The sequence below is a fragment of the Oncorhynchus mykiss genome, chromosome 24, assembly GCF_057628025.1.
Source record: "Oncorhynchus mykiss isolate SJ-2025 chromosome 24, ASM5762802v1, whole genome shotgun sequence".
Lineage (NCBI taxonomy): Eukaryota > Metazoa > Chordata > Actinopteri > Salmoniformes > Salmonidae > Oncorhynchus > Oncorhynchus mykiss.
The window spans coordinates 8,591,122-8,610,000 of NC_143045.1; the positions used below are offsets into that span (position 1 = coordinate 8,591,122).

Below are 18,879 nucleotides of genomic sequence, written 5' to 3' on the forward strand. Positions count from 1 at the left end.
GTTTTTGAAAGAAAAGCATTTTTTTTGTCCATTTAAAATAACATCAAATTGATCAGAAATACAGTGTAGACATTGTTAATGTTGTAAGTTACTATTGTAACTATTGTAACTGGAAATGGTGTACAGAGGCCCATTATCAGCAACCATCACTCCTGTGTTCCAATTGCACGTTGTGTTAGATAATCCACGTTTATCATTTTAAAAGGCTAATTGATCATTAGAAAACCCTTTTGCAATTATATTAGCACAGCTGAAAACTGTTGTCCTGATTAAAGAAGCAATAAACTGGCCTTCTTTAGACTAGTTGTGTATCTGGAGCATCAGCATTTGTGGGTTCGATTACAGGCTCAAAATGGCCAGAAACAAATCACTTTCTTCTGAAACTCGTCAGTCAGAAATTGAATCTCGTACAACGCAGAACAGTGCAAACGGTCTCTAACCAGAATAGAAAGAGGAGTGGGAGGCCCCGGTGCACAACTGTGCAAGAGGACAAGTACATTAGAGTGTCTAGTTTGAGAAACAGACACCTCACAAGTCCTCAACTGGCAGCTTCATTGAATAGTACCCGCAAAACACCATTCTCAACGTCAACAGTGAAGAGGTGACTCCTGGATGCTGGCCTTCTCTGCAGAGTTCATCTGCCCAGTGTTGGTGTTCTTTTGCCCATCTTAATCTTTTATTTTTATTGGCCAGTCTGAAATATGGCTCTTTCTTTGCAACTCTGCCTAAAAGGCCAGCATCCCAGAGTCCTCTTCACTGTTGACGTTGAGACTGGTGTTTTGCGGGTACTATTTTATTTTTAATTGATATAACATTTCAAATTACAATACAATACAAACATAAGACATCACGACATGTATATTTTTTTCCGAATAAACATAAAATAGCATTAAAAGTTAAAAATAAAAGAAATCACAAGGATTGACTTTCAAAAGTTAAGGTTCCTAAAAGAAAATCAATTTAAAAAAAAGATAAAAAGCCACCCATCCACCCGAAATGAGAAGCAGCCACTGCTGTCGGATGTAGTCATTTTTCCTAAAATAGTGTAACGTTAAATTTACAATATGGCGTCCAGTCACAACACAAGCATGCTGGTAAGAAGCTTGCTAGCTAACAGTCACACCACAAATGAAAGGTTACCAGTGTCTTTGCGAGTACTTTCTGCTGGAGCTAGTTACTAGTAGCTAACTTAAGATTTGTAAACAAAGCCAAAGCAAGGTGTAGGCGCACATGCGATGCGGTATACATTGAAATAAATAAGCATGATAAGACGCTACCATTGGTGTATAACATTTCCGGCTTTATGTGACATTTATGTTGCATAAAGCTGCAAGTAAATCCTTGGTAATGCATGCCTCCTGAACCCAAGTGTTTAACACAGGGGAGGTGATCACACTTTATCAATTTAGCAGCTACAGTCATTTTCATACTTGAGTCACCCTACTTTGAACTGGTGTCATCTAAATATCATCCAATTTCATGAAAAACATGATTTTCACTGTTCTGGACCTTTAAGCGTGTATGTGTGTGTGCACGTGTGTACACGCGTTTGCGTGTGCGGATGTGTGTGTGTGTGCCTGTTGTGTGTGTGTGTTTGTGTGTGCGTGCCTGCACTGGTGCCTCCCTCGGCAGAGGGGTTGGCTCCCACAATGTTAACAATATAGGTTAGGGATTTCCGAGGCTATTGGTGCGTGCATGCATGTCTGTGTGGGTGTGTGTGTGTGTGTGTGTGAGAGAGAGAGAGAGCTGTTTCGTATTCCATTGATGTATGACGCTATGACAGTATTGATGTCCATGCCCCCATTTGCCTGTCTAGTAAACATTATGTTATGAGGGTGATTGACCCTAGACAGTGCAGTGCACATGTCAGTGAGATGGAGAGCCTGTGAACTGACAGTATGTCTCAGAATATCTCCCAACAGAAATAGAGGGAGGCTGCATCCAAAAAGCCAACCTATTCCCTTTATAGTGCACTACTTTTGACCAGAGCCCGTAGTGCCCTGGTCAAAACTAGTGCACTAAATTGTGAACAGGGTGCCAATTAGGATGTAGCCTGAGTGTGACATGTGTCAACCAGGGTAATGTTGATTATGGCATTACTTTTCTTATTTATATTCTTCAGACAGAAAGAGTAGGACTCTACTCTACCCTCAGTCACAGAGAAAGGGAAGGACTCTACCCTCACAGTCACAGAGAAAGGGTAGAGCTCTACTCAACTCTCTCAGTCACAGAGAAAGGGTAGAGCTCTACTCAACTCTCACAGTCACAGAGAAAGGGTAGAGCTCTACTCAACTCTCTCAGTTACAGAGAAAGGGTAGAGCTCTACTCAACTCTCACAGTCACAGAGAAAGGGTAGAGCTCTACTCAACTCTCTCAGTTACAGAGAAAGGTTAGGACTCTACCCTCACAGTCACAGAGAAAGGGTAGAGCTCTACTCAACTCTCTCAGTCACAGAGAAAGGGTAGAGCTCTACTCAACTCTCACAGTCACAGAGAAAGGGTAGAGCTCTACTCAACTCTCTCAGTTACAGAGAAAGGTTAGGACTCTACCCTCACAGTCACAGAGAAAGGGTAGAGCTCTACTCAACTCTCACAGTCACAGAGAAAGGGTAGGACTCTACACTCACAGTCACAGAGAAAGGGTAGAGCTCTACTCAACTCTCTCAGTCACAGAGCAGTGGTAGGACGGTATCCATATTTTCATACCTTCATACCGTCCCTGTACCATACTGGGGGATACGGTATTAGCGGCAGTGCACACATAGGGCGCCATTTCTTTTAACAAGAACAAAAAACTGAATGACTTGACGCACAAAACCAATGAAGGCAGCAGGGATCTTTATCCAGGAGGGGATTGATTGTCTCTACAATAGTGGGTGATTGTATTTTCTAGTGTATTCGTGTCCTCTACCCGTTTTCCAACTCAATGTGCCTGTTTTATAGACTCCAGTATTCCTGTCTGACAACCGTCTCTCATCTCCACTCCCCTTAGTAAAGGTTAAAGAACAGGATGGGATGGACCTCTCTATATTACACCCCGGACTGTGCACACAGGAGCGCTTTTATGGTTCTACCACAATTGACATAACCTTATTAAAAGCACACAGTTCAACCTTGATGAATCTCATTTGACTAGTACTTACATTTACGATACAGCCAGGCAGCTGTGCTGCATATCGTTTCGCCCTTCACTGCTGATATCTAATGGCGTACAGTATGCTTCAGTATTTTGGAAAGGTTTCAACAACAAATCATTACTCCAGTCATATCATTTGAATTGTAGTCGTTTCAAATCAGCTCTGTAGCTTCTCTTTAACTAAGTAGAAATACAGCTTAGAACAAATTCTTATTTACAATGACAGCCTACCCCAGACGACGCTGGGCCAATTGTGCAGCGCCCTATGGGACTCCCAATCACAGCCGGATGTGATGCAGCCTGGATTTGAACCAGGTACTGCAGTGACGCCTCTTGCACTGAGATGCAGTGTCTTAGAACCACTGCGCCACTATATAGGTTGTTGTACTGACCATAGTATCTCTCATTTGGGTGGATCGACTCGTGCTGCATTACAAACCTATGATGAACCAAAGACGTTGCACACTGCTGGCCATTAGTTACATCATCATGGCTGTGACAAAGCAGTGCTGCACGTTATTGTCCGTTTGATGGCTTGGTTCATTTAAATGTCTCTCCACTTTGACACCTTGAGTGTGGTGACAGTAAGGTTACATCGTGTTCTGTATAGTAAGGTCACATTGTGTATAGTGTTTGGTTTCGTTATACTATACAATAACCAAACCTTTGGTGGACCTCCGGAGAACCCTATCAAAAGGGTTTCCAAGGCAACCCCAGAACCTGCACCAATTAGAACTCACAAAGGCTCTCCCCAACACTAAACTGCCTGGAGATCAGAGAGGAGAGAAGATAAACCGAAAGAACACAACATTAAACAAACGGACTGACTGTGTGTGTGTGTGTGACGCGTGTTTGGGGAGTAGATTTGATTAAACATGTCCCGAAGGCTTTTGTCACTGTGTGACACGTGCGCACACACACACACACGCACACACACACACACACACACACACACACACACACACACACACACACACACACACACACACACACACACACACACACACACACACACACTACCTTATCAGGGGTCATGCTCTGTTATTACCAGAAAGCTCTTACAACGCCACAGGGAAAACCAATAGCAAATCGTTTAGAGTGGCTGATTTGTGTGAACTCTGTTTAGAGTATTGATGGGACACTGCTGTGGCTGGTCTGCTCTTTGGGCATACATATACTGAGGCAGGCAGCTTCGTTGAAATAGCTGATTTATGGGTCCCCTGTTTGTGTGTGTGCCAAACGTGCCTGGGTGCATGTGCCTGCGTATGTATCTGTATGTGTGTGTGTCTGTGTATGTATCTGTTTCTGTGTGTGTCTGTGTATGTATCTGTTTCTGTGTGTGTCTGTGTGTGTGTGTGTGTGTGTGTGTGTGTGTGTGTGTGTGTGTGTGTGTGTGTGTGTGTCTGTGTATGTACCTGTTGCTGTATGTGTGTGTGTCTGTGTATGTATCTGTTTCTGTATGTGTGTGTGTCTGTGTATGTATCTGTTTCTGTGTGTGTGTGTGTGTCTGTGTATTTATCTGTTTCTGTGTGTGTCTGTGTATGTATCTGTTTCTGTATGTGTGTGTGTGTGTCTGTGTATGTGCATGTGGAAGGGTGTGGATATAAGAGTGTGTGTATTTTTTTGGTGTCGCTGATTTCAATGCTGTATCCCCCCCCCCCCCCCCCCCCCTACCTCATTGTGCAGTCTCATTTGGCTGTGAGGCATGTGCGTGGAGTGTGCGTGCGTGCCTGGGGGGGTGTGAGTGTCTGTGCACTGAACTGTGACTAAGGTGAAGGTACTGAAGACCTCAACCAGTGTCACAGTATTGGCTTTAACCCTTCCTTTCTTTTCTCCTCTCCTCTAGGTCATCACCCAACCAGGAAAGAGCTTAGGCGTATCCCTCACCATGGCAACAACATCTTCCCACGCATCCTGCATTCTGACACACACTCTCCTCTTGTGTGTCTCTCTCTCTCTCTCTCGCTCTCTTTCTCCCTCACTCTCTCGCTTTTCTCTCTCTCTCTCCCTCCCTCTCTCTCTCTCTCTCTCTCTCTCTCTCTCTCTCTCTCTCTCTCTCACACTCACACTCGCTCTCTCTCTCTCGCTCTCTCCTTCTCTCTCACACTCTCTCGCTCTCTCCTTCTCTCTCTCGCTCTCTCACACACTCTCTCGTTCTCTCACACACTCTCTCTCTCTCTCTCTCTCTCTCTCTCTCTCTCACTCACGCATCTCAGTCAATCTCCCCTGTCCTCTCATGCTCTGCCATTCCATCCGCTAATGTTGGACCAGCCACTCGCTAAGACATGTTCTCTACAGCATGCAAGGGATCCGTGGGCGAGTCAAGGTAAGCTTTCACATGAACCTTGAGGAGGACAGTACTATAGAAGTCGTGTCATATACACTATATTCCTGTTTGGTTCTCTCTGGCTGCTGTGACAAGAAGACAGTGGGTGGTGGCATGAGTACGTATGAGAGACCGTGTTAAACTGTTGCTGTGTGCTTGTCAGTGTGAGAGCACCGCCAGCTGCAGACTGGCTGCTGTGAGAGAGAGATGGAAAGAGAGAGAGAGAGAGAGACAGAGTGAGAGAAAGAGAGAACGTGGGAACGCTTAGCTGCCAGTCATATCAAAGGCACTGGCTGTGCAGAAGTGTTTACTTCTGAGTGTGCACGTGTGCGTGTGTGTGAAGGCATTTTGCGGATGCTAACATTATGCAGATGTGCGTGTGTGTGTGTGTGTGTGTGTTCAATCTGTGTGTATGATTGTGCGTGTGATTCCATGCACACGCTTGTGTGTGTGTCTTAATGAGCACACTCCCTCAGAAGCTTCCATTGACACAGAGGGAATATAGTGTTCTTAGCTTTTGAAAGCCAGCCCATTTTTTAAAAAAAATGAATTTACACAGATTCATCTCTGGAAATGGAAATTAACAGCATTAGCCACGTTCTGGTACATCAAGTGCAGATTGAGCTTCCTCTGTCTAATATATACACCCAGTCATTCATCTAAAGAGAGAATGTGTGTGATTGTGTCACGTGCATGTGTGTCACTGTGCGTGTGTGTGTGTCACTGTGCGTGTGTGTGTGTGTCACAGTGAGTGCGCGTGTGTCACTGTGTGTGTGTGTGTGTGTGTGTCACTGTGCGTGCACTTGTGTCACTGTGTGTGTGTGTGTGTCGCTGTGTGTGTGTGTGTGTGTGTGTGTCACTGTGTGTGCACTAGTGTCACTGTGTGTGTGTGTGTCACTGTGCGTGTCTGTGTGTGTGTGTGATACTGTAGATGCAAATCTCCCATTGTAATGTTCTGCAACGTAATGGTTTCTTTATCGCCATCCTCTTGGTGACAGCTGGAAATAGACCTATAATGGGATCTTCTCAGGTGTACTGCTGCCTCTCAGATCTCTGCCAGCCAGCCTCCAGCTATGGGAGGTGATACGTAGATCAGTGGAGGCTGATGGAAGGAGCTATAGGAGGACAGGCTCATTGTAATAGCTGTAATGGAATATATGAAAAGGAGTCTAACGTGTTATCCATATGTTTTTGATGTGTTTGATATCGTTCCATTTATTCCATTCCAGCCATTACAATGAGCTTGTCCTCCGATCGCTCATCCCACCAGCCTCCACTGGCATAGATAAGGAATACGCTCCACAGATTCATTTAGATGTTTGGTAAAGTGTTGGCTGTTTCTAAGCAGGCATCGTGTTTCTATAAATTACAGCAGATGAGACTTTGATACTTGATGTAAGCCTGTACAGCCTAGCCTGATCCCAGGTCTGTTTGTGCTGCCTTGCCAACTCCTATGGTCTTTCAGTTGACAAGGTAGCACAAACAGATCTGGGACAAGGCTATATATAAAGCCCCTCTCCCCCTTTTTAATTTGTACAGTGCATTTAGAAAGTATTCAGACCCCTTTACCTTTTCCACATTTTGTTATGTTACAGCCTTATTCAGAAATTGATAACATAAAAAAAATGTCTCATCAATCTACACACAATACTCCATAATGACAAAGCATTTTATTTTTAAATCACATTTACATAAGTGTTCAGACCCTTTACTCAGTACTTTGTTGAAGCACCTTTGGCAGAGATTACATCCTTGAGTCTTCTTGGGTATGACGCTACAAGCTTGACACACCTGTATTTGGGGAGTTTCTCCCTTTCTTCTCTGCAGATCCTCTCAAGCTCTGTCAGGTTGGATGGGGAGCGTTGCTGCACAGCTATTTTCAGGCCTCTCCAGAGATCTTCGATCAGGTTCAAGTCCCGGCTCTGGTTGGGCCACTCAAGGACATTCAGAGACTTGTCCCGAAGCCACTCCTGCATTATCTTGGCTGTATGCTTAGCGCTGTTGTCCTGTTGGAAGGTGAACCTTGGCCCCGGTCTGAGGTCCTTAGCGCTCTGGAGCAGGTTTTCATCAAGGATCTCTATGTACTTGACTCCGTTCATCTTTCCGTCAATCCTAGTCTTCCAGTCCCTGCCACTGAAAAACATCCCCACATCATGATGCTGCCACCACCATGCTTCACCGTAGGGATGGTGCCAGGTTTCCTCCAGATGTGACGCTTGGCATTCAGGCCAAAGAGTTCAATCTTGGGTTCATCAGACTTGAGAATCTTGTTTCTTATGTTCTGAGGGTCCTTTAGTTGCCTTTTGGCAAACTCCAAGCGGGCTGTCATGGGCTTTTACTGAGGAGTGGCTTCCGTCTGGCCTCTCTACCATGAAGGCCTGATTGGTGGAGTGCTGAGAGATGGTTGTCATTCTGGAAGGTTCTCCCATCTCCACAGAGGAACTCTGGAGCTCTGTCAGAGTAACAATCAGGTTCTTGGTCACCTCCCTGACATGGCCCTTCTCCCCAGATTACATAGTTTGGCTGGGCGGCCAGCTCTAGGAAGAGCCTTGGTCCTTCCAAACTTCTATAATTTAAGAATGATGGAGGCCACTGTGTTCTTGGGGACCTTCCATTTTGCAGACATTTTTGGTACCCTTCCCCAGATCTGTGCCTCGACACAGTCCTGTCTCGGAGCTCTATGGACAATTCCTTCGACCTCATGGCTTGGTTTTTGTTCTGACATGCACTGTCAACTGTGGGACCTTATATAGACAGGTGTGTGCCTTTCCAAATCATGTCCAATCAATTGAATTTACCACAGGTGGACTCCAAGTTGTAAAAACATCTCAAGGATGATCATTGGAAACAGGATGCACCTGAGCACAATTTCGATTGTCATAACGAAGTTTTGTTTTTATATACATATGCAAACATTTCTAAAAACCTGTTTTCGCTTTGTCGTTATGGGTTATTGTGTGTAGATTTTTTATGGAATCATTTTTAGAATAAGGCTGTAACATAATGAAATATGGAACAAGTGCAGAGGTCTGAATACTTTCTCAATCCACTGTACCTGGATGTCTAAAGGTACATTTGGAGTGCACCCAATCCACTGTACCTGGATGTCTAAAGGTACATTTGGAGTGCACCCAATCCACTGTACCTGGATGTCTAAAGGTACATTTGGAGTGCACCCAATCCACTGTACCTGGATGTCTAAAGGTCAATTTGGAGTGCACCCAATCCACTGTACCTGGATGTCTAAAGGTACATTTGGAGTGCACCCAATCCACTGTACCTGGATGTCTAAAGGTCAATTTGGAGTGCACCCAATCCACTGTACCTGGATGTCTAAAGGTACATTTGGAGTGCACCCAATCCACTGTACCTGGATGTCTAAAGGTCAATTTGGAGTGCACCCAATCCACTGTACCTGGATGTCTAAAGGTACATTTGGAGTGCACCCAATCCACTGTACCTGGATGTCTAAAGGTCAATTTGGAGTGCACCCAATCCACTGTACCTGGATGTCTAAAGGTCAATTTGGAGTGCACCCAATCCACTGTACCTGGATGTCTAAAGGTACATTTGGAGTGCACCCAATCCACTGTACCTGGATGTCTAAAGGTACATTTGGAGTGCACCCAATCCACTGTACCTGGATGTCTAAAGGTACATTTGGAGTGCACCCAATCCACTGTACCTGGATGTCTAAAGGTCAATTTGGAGTGCACCCAATCCACTGTACCTGGATGTCTAAAGGTACATTTGGAGTGCACCCAATCCACTGTACCTGGATGTCTAAAGGTCAATTTGGAGTGCACCCAATCCACTGTACCTGGATGTCTAAAGGTCAATTTGGAGTGCACCCAATCCACTGTACCTGGATGTCTAAAGGTCAATTTGGAGTGCACTCGTTCTCTTCTACGTGTGATCCTCTTCTTTTCATTCATTCCATCTGTCATCCTCATCTCTTTCTCCCTCTCATCATTCTCTCTCTCACGTCCTCTCTCACATCCTCTCTCTCTCTAACCTCTCTTCATCCGCTAGCTCCATTTTCCACCTCACCGCCCTGCTTGTCATTCCCTCCCCTATTTGATTGGCCTCCATTCAATCTCAGGATCTTTCATTTCCTTTTTCCCTCATTCAATTCTCTCTCTGACTGTCTCTCTGTCTCTCTGTCTCTCTTTCGCTGTATCTCTCTCCTTTCACCTCTCCCTGTCCTTTATCTTAGTTTCACCCTGAATGGCTCTTTCATCTCTTCTCCCTCTTTCACATTCCCCCCCCCCCCCCCCCCCCCCTCTCTCTCTCTCTCTCTCTTGCTCTCTCACTTTCACTCCTGGGGGATAAGCGCAAACTTTGATAAGCTGTCAGATGAGTCAGAGGGCAGTTGTCTCTCCAAATCTCAAGTTCATCGTTCACATAATATGTGGCTATCCAGCACATAGTGTGTGTGTGCTGTGTGTGTGTGTGTGTGTTTGGAGCGGCAGGGCACTGCGTTCCCACCCATCTTGCTATAATGACGAAAAACAGCAAAACTGCTTATTGAATGGTTTAAAGGTACTTTTTCTCTCCTCTCATCAGTGTGTTCTGTCTGGAAGAATGAATGCCAGATGAGCATGGCAAAAGGCTCAGTAGAAAGTGACATGGTGGTGGTGTGTGGTTGGTACAGAGGCAGTTTGTGTGGGCGTATGGTTGGGCCTTATGAAAGATCAGTGGAGAAAATCGCTGGGCTCTATGCGCATACGGGTAACGAGAGGATCAACACGGGTAACGAGAGGATCAACACGGGTAACGAGAGGATCAACACGGGTAACGAGAGGATCAACACGGGTAACGAGAGGATCAACAGGGGTAACGAGAGGATCAACAGGGGTAACGAGAGGATCAACAGGGGTAACGAGAGGATCAACACGGGTAACGAGAGGATCAACACGGGTATTGAGAGGATCAACAGGGGTAACAAAAGGAGGATCAACACATGAAAGGAGGGAAAAGGGGAGAGGAAAGAGTAAGGGTGAAATGGGAAGTAAGGTCGGCGTGAGGGAGAAAGGAGGAAAGTTGTCAGACATCATTCTTAGGAAAAATAGGTGCTACCTTGAACCAAAAAGGTTCTACCAAAAAGGCTCCATGTAACACCATATACCCTCCACAAAGAACTCTTTGCGAACCCTTTTTTGTAAGGGTTCAGTATTGGGTTGAAGGGCGATTTAAGATAAAGAGATGTAGATTAGCATGAAATAAAGGAAAAAGAGTGATGAGAATGAAAGGGTGAGGATGAGGTGGTGAAAAGGGGGATGAGGTGGCAGGAAAGAGGGGTGGAATGGGGGTCCAGTATGGGGGATCCAGTGTTGAGGGTCCAGTATGGGGGTGGGGTTCCAGTATTGGGGGAGGGAGTGTGTGTGTGTGAGAGAGGAGTGTGTGAAAGAGGAGTGTGTGTGTGTGTGAGAGAGAGAAACAAGAGAGAGAGAGAGAGAGAAAAGGCAAGGCCATCAATCCACCAGACATCAACACAGCACCCTATTCAGCACTGCAAAACCGCAGTCCATTTAGCTCCAAGCTTATTGGCATAACCATACATACTGCCTCCAGTATATATTCAGGTGCAACGTCATTGTGAACATGTTAAAAGCTGGTTTAATTAACGTCCAACTGCGTATTTAAGGGCTTGGCCCATATGTGTCAATGAGGGTTTCACTGCTCACTCATGTAACATATTGTATCCGCCTGATTTTAAAGTCTAATCTCCGGCACTCCTCCGTCTGTCCCCCTCTCCCTCTCTTCCTCCCTTCACCCACTTCCTTTCTACTTTAGGATGTACTTTGAGTGCAATGCAACAGTGCCGCCTGGCCCTTGCCAGATTCTCTTTTTCTTTCTCTCTCTCTCTATCTATTGGTTTTCTCTCTGTTTCTCTCTCTCCCTCAGACCCCCCCCCCTGCTCTGTTTTGCTTGTCCCCCCATGACTCTTAAATCTCCAGTGGCAGGAGGTGGGGTAAAACTCTGGTTGAGAGACTGATAGAAAGAGCCTTGATAAAGCTGCTTACCTAAGCTAGACAAAAAGACACCATGACAAGAGACAGTCTGAAACATCGGTACTGAGCATTGTCACTGTCACTCACTCCTACAGAGCAGGCAGGCATCAGGCTGAGTGTCTGATGGCGTTGACATTGGAACAAAGGTTTATTGATGGCTGTCTCCGTTGGGTGTCAGGGAATTCTGACGCTGGCTATTTGGCATTGTGAAGCTCATTTGTGATGTTGTTTCTGGTCAGGTCATGTGCTCAGGAAAAACTCCTGTCCCAAATAATGAGACACAGGAATGGAGTGGAAAAGCACTCTCATATTGCCTTGAACAATGTATCCCGTCTTGCGCGTGCTGCCATGTGCAAAGAAATACAATTCTATTTGACCACGTGTCACGTCTTTACATCCTTTAGTAATGTGTGAGGACACACACCACTGGGGAGATATTAGAAACTGTGTTAATCCATTACTGCACCTAATTGGCTCAGGACTTCAACGTACTTCTGGCAGTTTGTACCCTCTGTGGGATGATTACGTGAACGTGGTGTAAACGCACTCGCTTTATACGGTGTGTGTTCCCGTAAAGTACCCGCCGGGTAAAGAACGCGGGTGCAGAAGGCGAGTTTTAATACTGACCAGATACAAACGAAACAAACATGAGCCGCGTACTGAACTCTACAAACCAACAGCACCCAAGGACTCATGACAACAGAGGGCTAAATAAAGGGGAAGTAATCAGGGACGTGATGAAGTCCAGGTGTGCCTAATGAAGGGTTGCCAGGACTGCTGGTTTGTATAGAGGGGGAGGGGCTTAGACGGGACAGTTCCAAATGGCACCCTGTTCTCTTCATAGTCCACTAATTCTGACCAGCACAATAAGGGAATAGGATGGCAGTTAGGACAAAAGGAATTGAATGACAGTGGCTGAGTCCCGTTCTTTCACGTCAAATAAGTTATTTTTTGGGGACGAAAGCATTGGGTCGGTTTCGTGAACGGGCTGATGGTGTTGCTGGTTACACTGTAGCCTCAGGGTGTTTCTGATCATACATCTGAAGCATGTGTGTCAAGGAACTGAAAAGGCCATTCTTCTGCAAATATGCTGAAGTGTGTGGGGCTGCTATACTGTAAAAGTAGCTTGTGATAAGGAGCTCCTTCCTGCCAGTATTGTACAGTACAACAGTACATTGTGCCTGTGTTGAAGTGTACACCTTAGAATGTGTCATCAGGTCAGAGCTTGCCTGGTCTCCTTCATGTGAATTTTTACTGTGGTGACTAAAGCCGTGCTATACTGTACAACCGATAATGCGCCTTAAGCAACGTCCCCTCAGCTGCGGAGATGGCATTCATAGTAAACACTGCGTAATATGTCGGCTCAAGCAGAAATTACATTACAGATGGAAAGTGGGCCTCGGGTTGTACAACTGACACACAACACATTTGACACAATAGTTGTGACACGACACATTTGATGAGTTTATCTGCCTCGTTTGTTTTTTTGACACAGCTCATGTCCGTCCACTAGACAATAACAATCTACTTGAGCGTTGTGTGGTGATTCATGTCATAATGTGAAAAGGCGCCGGGCATCCAGTCTGGCTCATCTAAAACACAGAAAGGCAGACAGACGGAGGTACAGTTTCACTGGGAGCGCTGCAGATTGGAGTTCAAGTGATGCTCATCTCATTTAATTGATCTTCCTCTGACACCGCCTGGTATAGAGGTCCTGGATGGCAGGGAGCTCGGCCCCAGTGATGTACTGGGCTGTACGCACAACCCTCTGACACCGCCTGGTATAGAGGTCCTGGATGGCAGTGATGTACTGGGCTGTACGCACAACCCTCTGCAGCGCCTTGTGGTCGGATGCCGAGCAGTTGCCATACCAGGCGGTGATGCAGCCAGTCAAGATGCTCTCAAGGGTGCAGCTGTAGAACTTTTTCAGGTGCTAAGGGACCATGACACATCTTTTCAGCCTCCTAAGGGGGAAGAGGCGTTGTTGTGCCTTCTTCACGACTGTGTTGGTTTGTGTGGACCATGTTAATTCCTTAGTGATGTGGGCACAGAGGAACATGAAGCTCTCGACCCGTTCCACTTCAGCCCCGTCGATGTGGACAGGGACTCCGTTTCCTGTAGTCCATGATCAGCTTCCCTTGTCTTGCTGACGTTGAGGGGAACGTTGTTCCTTAATGCGATTTTGTCGTCATTACTCAAACCGAGTCACTGTGACCATGTAGGGGGGTCGAGATTTGAGTTGTATCAGCTTTAAATGTTTGAGTAAGTCAAAAAAGGATGGAGATACATTTAACTTTAAGCTCATTGATCATTAAATACAAAAGTTATCAGCGGTTTGAACTCTAAACAGACGTTAAGAAATGTTTTATATGAAGTTGATTGCACTTAGAATACTCTTTTGTAAACTCTTACAGAAGAGACATTACACATCTCATTACACATCTCATTACACATCTCATTACACATCTCATTACACATCTCATTACACCTCTCATTACACATCTCATTACACCTCTCATTACACATCTCATATCTCATTACACATCTCATTACACATCTCATTACACATCTCATTACACATCTCATTACACATCTCATTACACATCTCATTACACCTCTCATTACACATCTCATTACACATCTCATTACACATCTCATTACACATCTCATTACACATCTCATTACACATCTCATTACACATCTCATTACACCTCTCATTACACATCTCATTACACATCTCATTACACATCTCATTACACATCTCATTACACCTCTCATTACACATCTCATTACACATCTCATAAGGCCTTATTTTGAGGCCTAGTTTTACAGGCCACACCAGGGCTACAAGTAGGGTTGCAAAATTCAAGTAACTTTCTCACAATTCCAAGATTTTCACAAAATCCTGGTTGAAGGATTTCCTGCTTATTCCCTCCCGTTTCCAGGAATCAAATGACCGGTATTTCTTGAAAACCTGGTAACTTTAAAAAATGTCCCCGGAATTTTGCAAAACCATATCCAAAACAGTTGGAATTTGTATTCAACCGCAACCTGCATTCGTAATGATTGCCAGGGTTAGGAACATTGTGAGGAGACCTAAACCATTTAACCATTTACCTAAACCATTTAACCATTTACCTAAACCATTTAACCATTTACCTAAACCATTTAACCATTTACCTAAACCATTTAACCATTTACCTAAACCATTTAACCATTTACCTAAACCATTTAACCATTTACCTAAACCATTTAACCATTTACCTAAACCATTTAACCATTTACCTAAACCATTTAACCATTTACCTAAACCATTTAATCTGGAACAGCCGTTTCAGACGCGGGTGCAAAACAATCAAACAAACTGATGGGGATTAGTTGAATGTTATTTATCTTTGTGTAGTATAAGATGACTCAATCAATCAATGTACAGTATATCCCCCTCATGTATAGGCTACCCGTGATGTATCCCTCACCAAGTATAGTATGAATGTCAAACAACTATCAAATGTAACGAAACAAAATGTTGAAAAAGTCCAGGGGTTTCAATACTTTCCGAATGCTCTGTATATGCAAAAACACAGATATTAAAAAACATTTAAAAAAAAAAAATCTACATGAAGTAGAGCATGCTGGGAAATATGATAGTTTGTTCTTCTTAAATGAATGTAAACAATGACTTGACTAACCTCTGCTTAACCAAAATATAATTTCTATGTGATATTACCAAGAAAACGTGAGTACCTAGTTGTCCTGACAGATTTAGATTTAGAAATGCTTCATAGGTTAATGCTCCATAATCAATAACAACATGTTTTATGTTTAAACAGTTTAAACCTTACAATCAAGTTGTTTGAACTTGCTGTGACAAAGTTGTACCCATTTAAAAAAAGTGAATTTGCATCAAAAAAACCTCTCCTTTAGTTTTGAGTCAAGTACCACATTCATATTTAAAGTAATAAAGATGTATCATTGACTTTGACTTAAACAAAAAATGACTTTGGGTTACAGTGATACCAGATACTAGACAGTGTGGAAAAGGCAGTGGTGTTTCTTATGTTAAATATTGGAAAAAAAACTTTATTTCAAGACAAAGAAAACAAGTAATAATCATAGTTGTTTATTTTAGTCCTAAGAATGTGGCAGAGCTGGAGCAGGAAGGACCCTCCTTTTGTTCACAGTCCAATTGAGAGCTGTGTTCCAAATGGCAACCTATTCCCTATATACAGTAGTGCAATATATAGTGAGTAGGGTGCCATTTATTTATTTTTTACACATCCTGGCTGTCTCACGGGTCCTGGTTCATTCAGAGCGGCAACTTTGCAGCTCCTACAGTATGTACTGTATGTAGATGCATTCAGAAAGTATTCAGACCCCTTGATTTTTCCACATTATGTTACGTTACAGCCTTATTCTAAAATGTATTAAATCGTTTTTTCCCCTCATCAATCAACACACAATACCCCATAATTAAAAAGCAAAAACAGGATTTTATAAATGTTGTCTGATTTATAATTAACATTTACATAAGTAATCAGAACCTTTACTCAGTACTCAGCACCTTTGGCAGCAATTACAGCCCCGAGTCTTCTTCTGTATGATGCTACAAGCTTGGCACACCTGTGTTTGGGGAGTTTTTCCCATTCTTCTCTGCAGATCCTCTCAATCAATCAATCAAATTTATTTTATATAGCCCTTCGTACATCAGCTGATATCTCAAAGTGCTGTACAGAAACCCAGCCTAAAACCCCAAACAGCAAGCAATGCAGGTGAAGAAGCACGGTGGCTAGGAAAAACTCCCTAGAAAGGCCAAAACCTAGGAAGAAACCTAGAGAGGAACCAGGCTATGTGGGGTGGCCAGTCCTCTTCTGGCTGTGCCGGGTGGAGATTATAACAAAACATGGTCAAGATGTTCAAATGTTCATAAATGACCAGCATGGTCGAATAATAATAAGGCAGAATAGTTGAAACTGGAGCAGCAGCACAGTCAGGTGGACTGGGGACAGCAAGGAGTCATCATGTCAGGTATTCCTGGGGCATGGTCCTAGGGCTCAGGTCCTCCGAGAGAGAGAAAGAAAGAGAGAATTAGAGAGAGCATATGTGGGATGGCCAGTCCTCTTCTGGCTGTGCCGGGTGGAGATTATAACAGAACATGGCCAAGATGTTCAAATGTTCATAAATGATCAGCATGGTCGAATAATAATAAGGCAGAACAGTTGAAACTGGAGCAGCAGCACAGCCAGGTGGACTGGGGACAGCAAGGAGTCATCATGTCAGGTAGTCCTGGGGCATGGTCCTAGGGCTCAGGTCCTCCGAGAGAGAGAAAGAGAGAAGGAGAGAATTAGAGAACGCACACTTAGATTCACACAGGACACCGAATAGGACAGGAGAAGTACTCCAGATATAACAAACTGACCCTAGCCCCCCGACACATAAACTACTGCAGCATAAATACTGGAGGCTGAGACAGGAGGGGTCAGGAGACACTGTGGCCCACTCCGAGGACACCCCCGGACAGGGCCAAACAGGAAGGATATAACCCCACCCACTTTGCCAAGCACAGCCCCCACACCACTAGAGGGATATCTTCAACCACCAACTCAAGCTCTATCTTCAACCACCACTCAAGCTCTGTCAGGTTGGATGGGGAGTGTCGCTCACAGCTATTTTCAGGCCTCTCCAGAGATGTTCGATCAGGTTCAAGTCCCGGCTCTGGTTGGGCCACTCAAGGACATACAAAGACCCGAAGCCACTCCTGCATTATCTTGGCTGTATGCTTAGCACTGTTGTCCTGTTGGAAGTTGAACCTTCACCCCAGTCTGAGGTTCTGAGTGATCTGGAGCAGGTTTTCATCAGGGATCTTTGTACTTTGCTCCGTTCATCTTTCCCTCGATCCTGACTAATCTCCCAGCCCCTGTCGCTGAAGAACATCCGCACAGCATGATGCTGCCACCACCGTAGGGATGGTGCCAGGTTTCCTCCAGATGTGAAGCTTGGTGTTCAGGCCAAAAGAGTTCAATCTTGGCTTCATCAGACCAGGCCGGAAATCAGACCAGATCAGGCTTCCATTCAAAATGCAAAATCGACAGTGTCTGAAATGTCTGAAGCAATGAATAAACAGTACATTTGAATGTACAGTACATATTCACAGTGTGTGTCGTCGTATGTGACTGTATTGGCAAGGGCCACGTTGATAAAAATAAATAAAGTTGTTTCCTGATGAAGACCGCCCTGGTAAGTCCAGAACAGAGGAAGTGACACCGGCTGTGGCAACACTTCCTTCCTTCTTGTGGGGCAGGTTGGGTGACTCCGAGAGGAGGGAATGTGGGTGTGAGGGACATTTCAGTTCAGCTCTTTCTCACAGCTTCGTAGACAACAGGTGTAGACTAATAGTGAACCTGGCGCGTCTTTTTCCAACAGTGCAGAGTTAAAGATCAAATAAAAAGACCAGTAGTTACACGACAAGTGAATACACAGGGAGTGTGAAGTCAGTGTGGATGTGTGTGCGTACGTAGGCATATGTGGTGTGTGTGTGTGTGTGCTGGAATCTGTTTAAGTAAGTGTGAGGGAGGAGTCCAGTGTGGGTGAGAGAGAAAGAGGAGATTGAGAGAGAGAGAGAGAGACACACACACACAACAGATGAGAATGTCTTACCCTTTGTCTGGCCCCTCCCAGCCCCGTACTCTCTCCTCCCCTCTGTGTGGAGTGGAGCTGAGTTGTGTGCTGAGAAGCTGAAGTGCCAAACTGTGCGCAGCGGCAGGACAGGTGAGGGAGGAGGGAAACAGAGCAGGACTGTCTACACTTCTTCAAAGACCGAGAGAGTGAAAGAGAGAGGAGCGAGATAAAAAAAAACAGTGAGAGTGACAATCCCATTGCCCCTGTCAGAATGCTGAGAAGGAAGAGGAGTGTATCCTTTGGGGGATACGGCTGGTACGTTACCTTAACTCTCATACGGCTGGTGGCTGGAGGTGTGTGTGTGTGTGTGTGTGTGTGTGTGTGTGTGTGTGTGTGTGTGTGTGTGTGTGTGTGTGTGAACGTGGGTGTGTGAATTCAGCAGGCTGCCGTTGTTCAGACTAGAGCTGAATGTGTTTTGAAAGGAAGGATGGGTGGAGGGCTTTGTCTGTTCCACTTTGTGTGTGTGTGTGTGTGTGTGCAACACTTCTGCAGCAGTTTGCTTGGCTGCTGCTGCTTGGCTGTCGGTCTCTGTACTGTCTCTACCAGGGGGAATGATCACAGATGGTTGTCAATGAGTTGCTTTGTGTTGTTGTCCTCTCATCTGTAGGACTCTGTTTGTGTTTCTCTAGTGGCGTTTTTTTTATCTCGAGTGCAGAAAATGTGATGGCTTTTTGTCTAATGACACAAAGCAAGACACCCTGCCACTTTTTTTGGTTAACAGCTGAGGAA

General features: G+C 44.8%; 1 protein-coding gene across 4 annotated transcripts in view; it reads left to right on the top strand.

Annotated features, from left to right (window-relative positions):
* The first annotated feature begins 4,981 nt into the window (after positions 1–4,981).
* The window catches only part of LOC110503310 (rap1 GTPase-activating protein 2), a 112,262-nt gene continuing 98,364 nt past the window's right edge, over positions 4,982–18,879 (top strand). The window contains exon 1 of one of the 4 annotated variants that reach the window (XM_090218215.1): positions 4,982–5,461. In XM_090218215.1, the coding sequence (XP_090074341.1) occupies positions 5,421–5,461 (41 nt within the window). In that variant the 5' untranslated portion in view covers positions 4,982–5,420. Of the gene's footprint in view, positions 5,462–17,846; positions 18,406–18,879 lie in introns of those variants that run through there. The other 3 variants (XM_036962066.2, XM_090218214.1, XM_036962065.2) reach the window with 3 other exon arrangements.